Source organism: Phalangium opilio, unplaced genomic scaffold (assembly GCF_054372755.1).
Source record: "Phalangium opilio isolate 3A_F unplaced genomic scaffold, DU_Popi_V2 ptg000024l_1, whole genome shotgun sequence".
Classification (NCBI taxonomy): Eukaryota; Metazoa; Arthropoda; class Arachnida; order Opiliones; family Phalangiidae; genus Phalangium; species Phalangium opilio.
The window spans coordinates 5,564,845-5,577,740 of NW_028324155.1; the positions used below are offsets into that span (position 1 = coordinate 5,564,845).

General features: G+C 33.9%; 1 protein-coding gene across 1 annotated transcript; it reads left to right on the forward strand.

The window, feature by feature from the left end:
- Positions 1-2,602: 2,602 nt before the first annotated feature.
- On the forward strand, positions 2,603-12,349 carry qless (decaprenyl diphosphate synthase subunit 1 qless). Its single transcript, XM_089868193.1, has 8 exons — positions 2,603-2,962; positions 8,314-8,622; positions 9,600-9,727; positions 10,255-10,393; positions 10,495-10,797; positions 10,867-10,980; positions 11,077-11,157; positions 11,241-12,349. The coding sequence occupies exons 1-8, from the start codon at positions 2,828-2,830 to the stop codon at positions 11,379-11,381; spliced, it is 1,350 nt and encodes a 449-aa protein (XP_089724319.1). The 5' UTR covers positions 2,603-2,827; the 3' UTR covers positions 11,382-12,349.
- Positions 12,350-12,896: the final 547 nt, after the last annotated feature.

Sequence of the window (12,896 nt, forward strand, 5' to 3'; positions counted from 1 at the left end):
TAAGCTCTGATAAGACTAAGACGCTTTTGAAGTTATTTTATTTTTAGATGGGCGTGAACTTGCCTACTTAGAACGTCATCAATCAAACTGGCTCTTTGTAATTGGTTTCTACCTGGAAATATTAGAAGCAACACCGGGAATACTACCTCTCCCGTCTCCATGGTGTTAGGATGAGACTTTGGGTATGTACTAGCTCTAGAGTCTCCGTCACTCCAGTAACGCTCGCGTACAGCGCTCGGGCCACGGTGAAGCCAATAAAGGGGTATGAAACAAAACAAACCCCTCCTACGTCTGTAGCGGCACACTAAAGTTTCCCGGTGTCGCTTCTATGTATTTTTGGTGTAAGTAGTGTGTAAGATGATTAAACGTGGAGTGGGAATAAGTAATAAGGCATTAAATTGAAAAATAAGGATGATTAAGAATAACGTGGGAATTAGACTCCTAAATTGCATAAAATTTAACGAAGATCCGTCAATATAATTTTGAATATTTTAAAATAAATTTTATTTTTCAGTTTAAATATTTATAAATTCAGTTTTTCTAATTTTAAACCATTTTTCTTTAGAGGGTAAGAACTTTTAAATATATTCATTTAAACACTATTAAACTATAACCTAAATAAGAAATTTCCCATCTAGTTGTAATAACAACAACCTTCTAATCACTGTCGTTAGCTTTCTTCTAAATAACCAAAATAGATAAAATTTAAATATCTGAACACTCACTTAAGAAAAATATAAAAACCTTTTCAACCATAGCGTAACAACGCCAAAACACTCACAAACACACGCAATAACATAAATTTCCAAAACGTTTGTGATGTAGGAAAAGACTTTACTATTGGTGATCATTATCATTCTTCACCTGAGATGCAAGAGGGAACTGTGAAAACGACTGAAAATTTATGATTTTAGAATATATTAAACATTGTTATACCACTTAAAAAATAAGAAAATATACGAAACAGTTACAGTTATTTTGTTTACTAACAGATTTTCCTCTTACAAATTGGATCCGGAAGTTAATTTTTACATTTTGACGTTTTTCTAATGCATTTAAACACGCAAAGGTAATCTATTTTCAACCTAAATTTCTCCTCCTTAGGGGACCCATGGACCTGGGGCTGTTTTTCAAAAACGCGCCGAGTCAATCATGGCTCAGGTAAAATTTAAAGTTTTATTATTTATCTCATTCTCAATTCTCATCTCATTTAATTTCAAAGTAAACAAAATTGATGATGAGTTTCTGTCAATCTTAAGTCAGAGGAATCAAAGATAAGCGTATTTAACAATTGAATCATTTTTATTCTTTCAGTTTAACCCTTTGTCAGGTTTATTTTACTTTGACCCATTTTAAGACTGCCTTTCTCAATTTTTCCGAATTTATATATAGATAAACAACTATTAGATTTTTATTTCTCAGTAAGAAATTACAGAGTAAGTATTCAATGGGCGGATACTTGGAAAAAATAATAAAAGGCGGAAATAGAGAGCCCTAACATCAAATTAATTTTAAATAAATTAAAAGTTGTTAGGTACAATCTTCTCTATTGTTTTTGGAATTTTTTCTATTTTGTTCAAATGGCAACGTAATTTTAAAATAAATTTTTATTGAGTTTTAAATTAAAACAATAATATTAGTTCAATATTCAAGATGAATTCGATAAATTCATGATATTATAGGTAATTTAATCAATTATCTATAAACTAGTCTAGCTATTCAAACCTAACTAGAGTTTCCGGAAGTGAATTTTACAATAATAATATATAAAAAACACCAGCCCCTAGTTGAGCCCTCTGTAAATGCCCTAGGGGTTTTTTAAGAAAAAAAAAAAAAAAAATTCGGAAATAACTTGTCAGAAAATTTATTTGGGAACTTAGAAACTCTTATAGATCGTTTTTACGCGTTTTTATTTTCAATCGCTTTTAACGTCCCCAATTTAAAATAGGCCTTAAAGTGATTTAAGTTTATTGAAACGTCGATAAGTGTTTAGGAGGGTGTAATATTTTATCCGCGGAAACAATGGAGGGTAAAACCGTTTAACCTCAAGACAAGACAAGCATAAAACGCGGAAATTATTTGGTTCCTATGAAAAAACGAGTGTTATAAAACTAGTCGTAAGTCGCCTGATCACCCTCGTATTAACGTCATTGGGGAAAAAATATAATTATTTTTATAACTTTTCTTCTTAAAGAGAGACGAGACAGGATTTTCCTTTGACCTAGTCTTAGAAAAAAACGTTTTGAGAATCGTATTAGCTCATTTTCGGAGAATGCTTTTCTCATTTTCGTCGAAAGAACTTTAAAATTCGTGTATGCTTAGTTCAAAAAAACATTAAACTTTCATTCAATAGTTTTGAATAAAAAACCGGTGCAATTCTGGAATTATTCCTTCTTAAAAGGTGGAGAAGTTACGTTAGAACCCTTAACGTAGGTTAGACGTGCTTAAATTTAGAGTTAAATAGTTTGAAAAGTACTGTTTCATTAAGTTTATTGGTCGGTTCTTCGATTTCGTCTGTCAAATTTCCCGCGCGTTTTAGCGCGCCCTCTACCGTGAACGGGTAGGGAGGAAAATTCGGGCAGTGTAAAAAATATATTTCACTGGGGCAGAAGGAGACGAGCCGCCAATGGAACTAGTCGTTCGCGCTTATTTTATTCGAACCGTGATGTAAGGAAGCCCGGCGTATCTTCTTTTATTTTGTTTTTGGAAATCCCGTTTTTATAAATTATCCGCCCCTAGGGCGAAATTAGGCGATCGGTACCCCCGAAATAGGAATTTTTAGCGGCCGAGGTTGTGTTCGCGGACTACCGGAAGACTTTTTATCGGCATGGCCGGTACTTCTCTACATAGACTATCGGGTCTCGCCGAAAGATTGTGCCTTTGCGATATAAAAGAAACATTACGACTTAATAAAATAACTAGTGTCAGGTTGCTTCGGACTTCGCAATTAGGATACGCACAGGTAAGGTTTAAAATAAACGAATCTAACCATCGTAGTCGTACTTACTCGCGACCTTTTCATCCTTGGAATATTATGTCGTCTGCTAGATAGTATCGTGAGTGATTACGTAAACCTTACCATTTAATGCTTTAAATGCCATAGTTACGCTATATAATTAATATTTTAAGCAAAATTATATTTATGGATCCTAGTTTTATCCAAATTTAATCAAATAACGTGTCCCAAATCAGTAAGAAATGGTAAAATTGTTAAATGAATTTAAGTGCCGAGGCTTAGTGATATGGTGCCTGGTACGGTCATCTTCCCAGCAATGCACACAAAACGGTACATATTCGTATTTTAACATAAAATCGTGTAGGGAAGTGACCTTTTAGGAGAAAAAATAGACGAAATCCAAAAATAGAAATTGGTGTAAATCTTTTTTATTGATAATAACGAATGTGAAGGGTGGGTCGAATGATTTAAAATTAAATGAGTATGATTCAGAACCAATTTAGCCACGATTCAATATATTATTGGGCTTGTTTCTGCTCTATAAAACGTTCCGAGCGACCAGAGAGTGCTTTGAAGCAAAACCAGGTTAAATTTGGTGCTGGCTACTGGCTAAGAATCCACTCATCTTAAGCCCCCCCCGCGCTGTTTTATCCCCTATTTTCAAACAACTTTTTTTTCTCTTTAAGAAACGCGAGTTCGTGATCCAAGAAAAAAATTGCCAAAAATAACGGGATTTGGTATTTATACTCTTTGAATAGCTCCGGGCTAGATTGGCTACTTATTGACCTGGTATAGACGCTCAAAATGGGGCCGTCTACAAACTTAGTGATATTCTTAGCAAAATTTCCCAAACTATATTAGAGTCCATATCTACCTAAAAACGTAAAATATTACCCTTATCAAAGCGAGTTTTATCATTTAAATAAAAATATAGTAATTTAAAAATAAAGAAAAATAAATTTTGGCAAACTTTCGCATTTTTGCATTCAACAATAGGCGCTTGAACTGCCCATTTTAAGTAATATTATTATTACTTTATATTTACATATTTAATCAAGGTCACTTTAAGGTATAGGAAATATACTTTTTATTTTATTAAAAAACGCTACTTTAAAAAATTTTAACCCTTTCATTTGACGTCAAAAAAAAAAATCAAAATTAAATATTCCATATTTCCTTGTTAACCAGACAACTATAAATTTCGCGCTTAAGTTGCAAATAATTAAAATCAATTCTAAATCTATTATCGAATAATAATTATCACCGACACTTAACTTAAACCATCAATGACATTATTTTCCTTTTTACAAAACTATTTAAAAATAATTAAATTTAATGGATTCTATTTAAGTTAGGCCTCGAATTTACTGAATGTTTTAGTTTGTTATGTTATGAAAATTATGAAGAGCAGTAAAGAAGATTTTCATTATAAAATGAGTAGAAAATAGCGCTGCTCTCTCTCTCTCTCTCTCTCTGACGTTGTATTGGGTCAGTGGGTCGACTGGATTTCTTTTGAACGGAGAAATGGCGCCGCCGTCGTCCGTCCGAGAGAAAAATTGGGGGAAAGAAAATTTCGAAAAAGGTACCAAAAGAGGAGAGGAGAGGAGAGCAGCGTCTTCTTCGTTGGGTCTCTTTTACGTTTAAATTTTTTTATCAATGAACTCCCGTTCTATACCAAAATGAGGCTATACTATAAGAAGAGGGAGGAGGTGAAACTACCTTACCTTTCCTTAAAATTCATTCCTTTATTCCCAGTTTAACCGAGAAAAATTTAATTTTCTTTCCATTTTCTATTTTTAATCGGGGTTTTTCCCATTGGGCTTGTTTTTTTCTTTCTTGAAAATTGTAAACTTCAAATGCGTAAATTTTTTGAAAGGTATTCTCTTATCCCAGGGGCTTAACTCGTTAACAACTCAGTCAATTACGGTGTACGCCTTAACTAAACTGAATTGAATTGAAATATCTTCACATACCAGTTCAGTTTTGACATCCTAGAGTTTATTTATATCTTTGTCGATGTAAACACTCCTTAAAAGGGTTAGTTTTAGTTTTTCTCGCGAAATCTATGGGTCACGTGGTATGTCCTTTTAACGTACTTTTAAAAGGGTTAGTTTTTCACGTGAAATCTGTGGGTAACGTACTTTTAAAAGGGTTGGTTTTTCTCGTGAAATCTGTGGGTCACGTGGTATGTCCTTTTAACGTACTTTCATGGATAAAGAATGCGCGTGCGGAAGTTTTTTTCACGCTATAGGATCGGCAACTCCCTATCTCGAACGACAGCTTATTCTGTATATACTCTGTTACAACATTGGTTGTCAGCACGCGCAAAGCTAGGTCTCTATGTAATCTAGCCTTGCGCGTGCTGACAAGAGACAAAAAACTTCAGGATCTTCAGGATTTAAAATCGTTTAAAATATCCTGAAGTTTTTGTCTCTTGTCAGCACGCGCAAGGCTAGATTACATAGAGACAAAAGCTTTGCGCGTGCTGACAACCGATATTGTAACAGAGTAGATACAGAATAAGCTGTCGTTCGAGATAGGGAGTTGCCGATCCTGTAGAGTGAAAACAAATTTCCTCACGCGCATTCTTTATCCATGGTACTTTTAAAAGGGTTAGTTTTTCACCTGAAATCTGTGGGTCACGTGGTATGTCCCTTTAGTGTACTTGTAAAAGGGATGGTTTTGGATCACGTCACGTGGTAGGTCTTATTAAGGGAAAATTTTGTAATAATTTTTATCTCAAATATAAATTGTAAAGAGTGATCAATAGTAAATTTAAAATAATTCTAAAACTTTTTATTTAATTTTCATATCTCTTTAAGCAATTCCGGAAATTTTTAGGAAATATTTTTTTCTCAAGTGTTTAGTCCCTCTTGTAAAAGGGTGTCACAAAGATGACACCCTGGGCTTGTTAAGTAAAAATAAAATCAGGAATTTTTGTTAAAAGGTATTCACGCTGAGAAAGTTAATATTTAATTTTGGGATCGCCGCATTCCTTTAGTGTAGGAAAAAAAATGGGCCATCATAGTCGGCTCATCTCTCTGTTCTCTACTCTACCTATCGTTAGATTTTTATTTTCGAGGGCATTGATACTACGCTTCCTCGAATTGAAATTAGGCCCCCGTGAATTTATTTTCTTTCTTTTTAAATTCAGAAAAGAAAAATATTTAGATACCGATCCATATACTATATGGGGAAAGCTCGGCTTAAAGTGAGGGTATAACACGATGTTTAGCGAGGTCAGCTGATGTTAAAAGCAAATTACGCTATTAAATTAGTTCAGCACGTCTCCAGCTGAGTTGAGCTCATTTTTTTCTTCTTTGAATATTTTGGAGTTTAATATTTGGAGGGGAAAGTCCCGTTTTGTCACTATGTCACCGAAGAGACCCGTTTTCAGTATTTGGGGGTATAATAGAGGGTTCAGTGTTTGACCGTAAATTTGTCACACTTATTTCTATCGTATTACTTATAGTACGTTAGTTTAACAATAAGTTAATGATGTATGTTCTATTAGTTTGTCACTGGTTAGTACAGACTAAAAAGGAAGATGGGCTGTAAAACCCAGTGTAGTCAATTCTCGCTTGTCGTTCTCAAACTAGCTCTCAGTAAGCACACTTATTTCTGTCGTTTTACTTATAGTACGTTATTTTAAGCATAAGTTCATGAGGTATGTTCTATAAGTTTATCACTGGTTAGTACAGACTACAGACTAAATTGGAAGATGGGCTGTAAAACCCAGTGTAGTCAATTCTCGCTTGTTGTTCTCGAACTACTGCTCGAGCTGTAAGTCTTTTTAGCATTTACTTATGGAACATAAACTTATTATATTACTTATAGTACCTTAGTTAAACCTATCCATCGAAACTAATGCAATATTTTATCCTCTCTTTAATACTGGCGTATCGCCTTGATCTTAGCCGCATCTATATACTAAATCCCGGTTCAGTAGCTATCCATCCACGGTCAATTTAGATTGGCTTTAAATTTAATAGCTAGCCAAAATATTTACTACACTTAACGGTAACGACTAACAAGGAAGAAGTTTTGCGTTTAACCTTCACCGTCAATTTATATTCCAAGAACCAACGGTTTCCCACGGAAAACTGAGCTAGAAATGTCTAATTTTTTTCGGGAAAATTTGGGAGAGTAAATCGTATTAAACGTTGTTGGCGTACGTAGCACCTGAGTGACCATGACACCCCGTTTCCTCATTCTTTCCGTGGTTTATTTCAAGATCAAGGGCAACGTAGGTTAGTGACCCTTACCGACGTCTCCCCTCTCTTAGCTAGTGTCTCTCTCTCCCTCTCTTTTTCTTAATCTCTACGTGGTCTCCTCAGGCGCAAGATTTACCTGTTGCCTCGCGTCTCTTACATCATTGGCGAAGGTAATAAGTGGGCTTTCCGTGTTCGCTAGCTCGCTCGCTCACTGCTAAAAAGAACTGAACTGGTATAGTCCTCGTAGCCTATATTCCATTTTTACTGAATGATTCAAACAAAAATTCACTCTAAGGTATCTCTTCTTCTTGAAAAATTATTAATTAGTTCAGATTCGCCTTGAGTGTTTTTTAATTATTTGAAATTCTTTTTCAATTAATTATGTAATCAGGTGTGTAAAGGTGTATATAAATTTACTGAGGGGTTTGTTTGGGCAATAGTTGAAGCTGTGTAGGGGCCCATTGCGCTTTTGTTTTTGGGGCCCTTGGCATTGTGGAAGTTTATCATTTGAGATTAGTTTTGGGAAGTAATTGGCTCAGAAATGAAGTATTATGCTGTCCTAGTAAGGAATTGCTAGCGGAATTCATAGCCTTTAAAAAGTATTATTTTAATTTTAAAACATTTTACGGAGTGGATATTTATATTTCACATAAAATAAACTGATTTCAATGTGAAAATAAGGAAAGTAATTCTTGTTTAAAAACAATTTATGGTTTTTTTTTTAAAATTCAATAATTCGAAGTATTTATTTATTAATATTGATATTATTCGCAGGTGTGTTTGAAAATTATTATTGAACCCCAGTAAATTTATTTCTCTATTCATTCTGTTTAATTTACACCTCTATTTACAACTGAACAAATATAGACTTAAAAAGAGTATAACGTCAAAATACTGAAATACGATGTATTTTGAGTAATAATTTTATTTTATTTCGAAAGTTCAAAGTACAAAGCCACATTCATAAAAGATAGAACCAAATTATTGCCTATAAACTTCAAACGTAATTACTTTTGAATAACAACTTTATTTGATTTCGAAACTGGGTAGTACAAAGACACATTAATAAAGATGGAACCACATTATTGGCCTAAGCAGGCTTCATGGTGTAATTTATGTTTTTTTCTAATATAAATATTACAGATTGGTTCCGACCATACGGGGAAAACGGGGTCCAGCAGCCCTAGTACTTCGAAACAGCCACGTTTATTGGCTACTCCAGTCACCAGTTACTTCAGCTCAAAAATCCCGCATGGTCATGGTAGCTCGTCCACCTCTGACACGTCATCAGCGGCCTCCTTATCTGGTAGGACAAGGTGGCGTCATTTGAGTTCCACCTCCAAGTCTCTGCAAGCGCCAGTTATGCACGTCCCCGGTAATCTACCCGAGAACACCGATCCTTCCAAATTGACGGAAGGCGACGTATCCGTACTTTACAATGAAATCAAAAGGGTAAGACAACGCGACTGCGTCAAGTTTGAACTCGACCAAAATGTTTACCCCAAATCCATATATGACGCGTTACTAACCTACGAGGACACGGTTAAAAATTCACCGTCAATGTCAAGGACGCCAGAGAAAATGTTAGATACGTCACAATTACGTAGGTGATTAGTGATGAACGCCTTTTCTTTGACCTTGACTCATTCGGTTGTAGGTTACGAGAATCGTTAATGTTTCACAATTAACCAAGTTAGGTTAAAAAGATGTCACAAAAGGGAAGGGGCATAATTTTATAAATACATTAGTTGGGAAAGTATATTTGTTTATTTATAGTTATTTGCTTTGCTTTATTTATTTATTCATAAAATACGCGAATATTTTTTCGATAAATAACAACAACTCCTCTTCGAAGTTTTAAACGGTATACTTTTATTTTTCTAATAAAAATCTGGATTACGGGTTTAATATAAAAGACAAAAAAACAAAATATGTTTCTCCCTTTTTTTTTTCTTTCTGGGATTCGAAAATAAGTCGGTGGTATGTTTTTAAATTTGTAATTATCCAGGAAGTAGTTTTTTTATAAGCCATGCGTGTAGGAACCACCACCGCGCGCTCTCTAAAGAAAACGAGAAAATATTATAAATATATTCCACCACGAGTTAACGTAAAGTTCAAGAATATATCGTGGAACTTTGGAACCTGTTCGAAGCCATCCCGAAATCAGGTCATCAAGAACACGCTTCGGGCTGCATCTAGCATGTGAGGTGGTTCACCATCATCGTCTACGACTGACTTACCTATACCTATATATCAGGAGGGATAAAATTAAACGCTTCATATTTTTTTAAAGATGAAATAAAACATGTTGAGGAATCCCCCTTGTCCTTGTGTTTTCCCTCCTCCGTGAATAAAAAGGATCATTAAATCGTTACGCGTAATTAAGATTTTATTTAACCATCTTTGTGTTTTTGTGTTTGTAATTGTAGGAATTGTGGACACACCGGATACAGTTAAGAGAAATCGCCAATTACTATTTCGACGGTCAGGGCAAAGCCTTTAGGCCCATGGTCACCGTATTAATGGCCAGAGCACTAAATCATCATTATAATAGAAGGTACATACCATACTTTAATTAGAAACCTACCATACTTTAATTAGAAACCTGCCATACTTTAATTAGAAACCTACCATACTTTAATTAGAAACCTACCATATAAATCATCATTATAATAGAAGGTACATATCGTACTTTAATTAGAAACCTACTTTACTATGTAATTCATCGCGAAGTGTCTTCAGGGAGCCCAACAGTCTGATAAAGTCCTATATTTTTCAACATGTCCTATATTATCCTCTGATTTCATGAAAGGTCCTATAATATCCTATTTCTTTGACGTAGTCGAAGTTTTTGTGTAGTTTAGCATCAAATTTATAAAAATTTAGCTCTTTTATCGTGATCACATTTGACTAGAAACGAAATTGCGGAGTGTTAACTTATAAGGAATTTAAATTTTTGGCTGGGCTTTCTTCTTCGTTGTATTTAATTTGTTCGTTGTATTGTTGTTGGGGTATCGAAAAAAATCAAACACTTGGACTGGTTTTTCTGATTAGTTTGCATCAATTGTTGTTGTTGTTGTTTAGGGTATCAGAAAGCCAATTAAAAATCGCCATGATAGCTGAAATGATCCATACGGCCAGTTTGGTACACGATGACGTTGTAGATACTTCAGACCAGAGGCGTGGGAAACCTAGTTGCAATGTTCTTTGGGGACAGAAAAAGGTAAACTTCATAGATTGTTTACTCCTTTCCATTTTTGGTAGTTTCAATTTTGTTGTCTTGATGTCTTTTGGAAGGATTTCAATTGTTTACTTTGTTTACAGGCCATACTCGCGGGCGACTTTGTTCTCGCTCAAACTTCCAGACTACTCGCTGAAATCGGGAATAGCGACGTTACTATACTAATAGCGCAAATATTCTTGGACTTAGTTCAAGGCGAATTTATGCAATTGGTTGCCAAAGAAGACGAAAGCGAAAGATTCGCTCATTACCTGCAAAAAACCTTTAAGAAAACTGCCAGTCTTATAGCGTATTGCTGTAAAGCTGTTGCACTTTTAGGCGAAGGTAGCGAAGAAATGCAAGAAGCCGCCTTCCAATACGGAAGAAACTTGGGTATTGCCTTTCAAGTAAGTTAATTTTTAATTGTTTATCTTTAATTAAAAAATAGGTACTAATTCATTTTGGTTATTCAATAGTTGGTGGACGATCTTTTGGACTTCATCGCTAGCTCTTCCGAATTGGGTAAACCCGCGGCTGCTGATTTGAAACTTGGATTAGCAACTGCTCCCGTCCTATTCGCATGTGAAAAAGTAATTTTCTTTTTCAATTTACTTAATCATTCTTAATTAATTAATTAATAATAATTAATTTTTAACACTTAATATTACTAATTACTTTTAACGCAGTTTCCAGAATTAAACGCGTTAATTATGAGGAGATTTTCCGAACCAGGCGATGTTGAAAGAGCCTATGACGCTGTAATGGAGGTAATTATAACTCTGAAATTAACCCTTTTTAATTAATTAATTAATTATTTAATACGGATTAATATTAATTAAATCGTTATTAGAGTGATGGTTTGGACCATACTCGTATGTTGGCTCAAAAACATTGCAACGAAGCTCTACGTTACATAGCTCCTCTAAGAGATAGTCCCGAAAAGCAGGCCTTGATTCAGTTAGCGGAGAAAGTACTTATCAGGAATAAATAGTTACTAATAGACAGACATCAAGGAAATTACACACTTCTTCTGATTGATTAAGAAGTATTAAAATATAAATAAATAAATAAATAAATGACAAATCGGGACTTGGTTCTCCCGTTCTGAGACTTAAATAAATAAATAAATAAATAACGCGATGCCCATTGGTCAAGAAAGACGTAAGTAAAAACAACTAGCTCCCATTGCCTATTGGTAGATACATCATTCGCTCACTGGCTTATGTAAAATAAACAATTTATTCAGAGCGATACTTTTTTAATAAAATAGAGGGGAAAAATAAACAAATAAATAAATAAATAAATAAAAACAAATTAATATATTTTGTAAATATATCAGAAATAATTAATTAATTCCCTTGGTTTTGCGAAATACGTTGTAGTATACAATATTTTTCCTTTATCAAAATAAATGGGCATGGGTGTTAATTTTAATTAATTAACGGTTTAATAAAAGGTATGGTGATATTCTTATTAAAAATAAATTAAATAAATTAATTAAACCATGAAGTTTTTCCAAATTTCTACCCAATTTTTGACAAAATAAAAATCGCGTATTAACAATAATAAAACTTATTTGAGGCCTTTGCTCATAATATTTTAATAATTAAGTTTATTATACATTAATTAATTAATTAATTTCGTTGTAATTAATAGTTACTGGTCAGTTTAAAAATATTTTAAATAATTAATTAATAGAACTTTAAACAAAAAATTAAAAAAGTTTATTCCGGTTTGGTGTCAATATTTGATGCCATTAAAAATATAATAACGGTTGAATTTTTTTTTCTAAATGTTAGATATTAATTATTATTGGTAATTAACTATCAGTTTTAAGAAAAGATTTTTTTTTAAATGGGGGAATATGGAATTTTTATGCCTTATATTTATAGAGTGACAAATTTTGTTACATTGCAAAGTTTTTTCTGTGTATATTAATAAATTTGCAAGGTTGTTACACGTGCTTGTTTTCTTTTTGAATTTTCGCGCCTTTTTTAGTGTCATGCGCGGTTTTGCCAGTGCAACATACGGAGGGGGGGGGGTAGAATTTCGACCATTTTGAGCGTGATGGGAGTTAGAAGGACCAACTGAGGGTGGGATTTTTGGGGAGGGGGGAATACGTAGTCTTGTTTCTCCTCCCGACTCCCTTTTGAAAGTCTCCCTTACAATAGTCTCGAGGCTTCCACAGTAGAGACATTTATTACCATTGTAGTGATTGTACCAGAAACATTTTTGGTGACATTTTGGCCTATTTTTTTATTGACTCTAGTAGACCTACATGTTCAATTTTTTGATCACGTGGTAATGGTCTTCTTGCTTTCTTTTCGAGGAACTACATTCTTAAACGTAATTGTTACATAGTACGTCATCAAAATAATGATTAGTTCAAAGGTTATATAAATAAAAGTAAACCATATCACTCGTTTATTAGTTTCATTAAACTCAAACGTTCCAGTTTTAATCAACGTCTCGCGTCGTGTGTTGAAACTTTACAGCGGCAATCGAA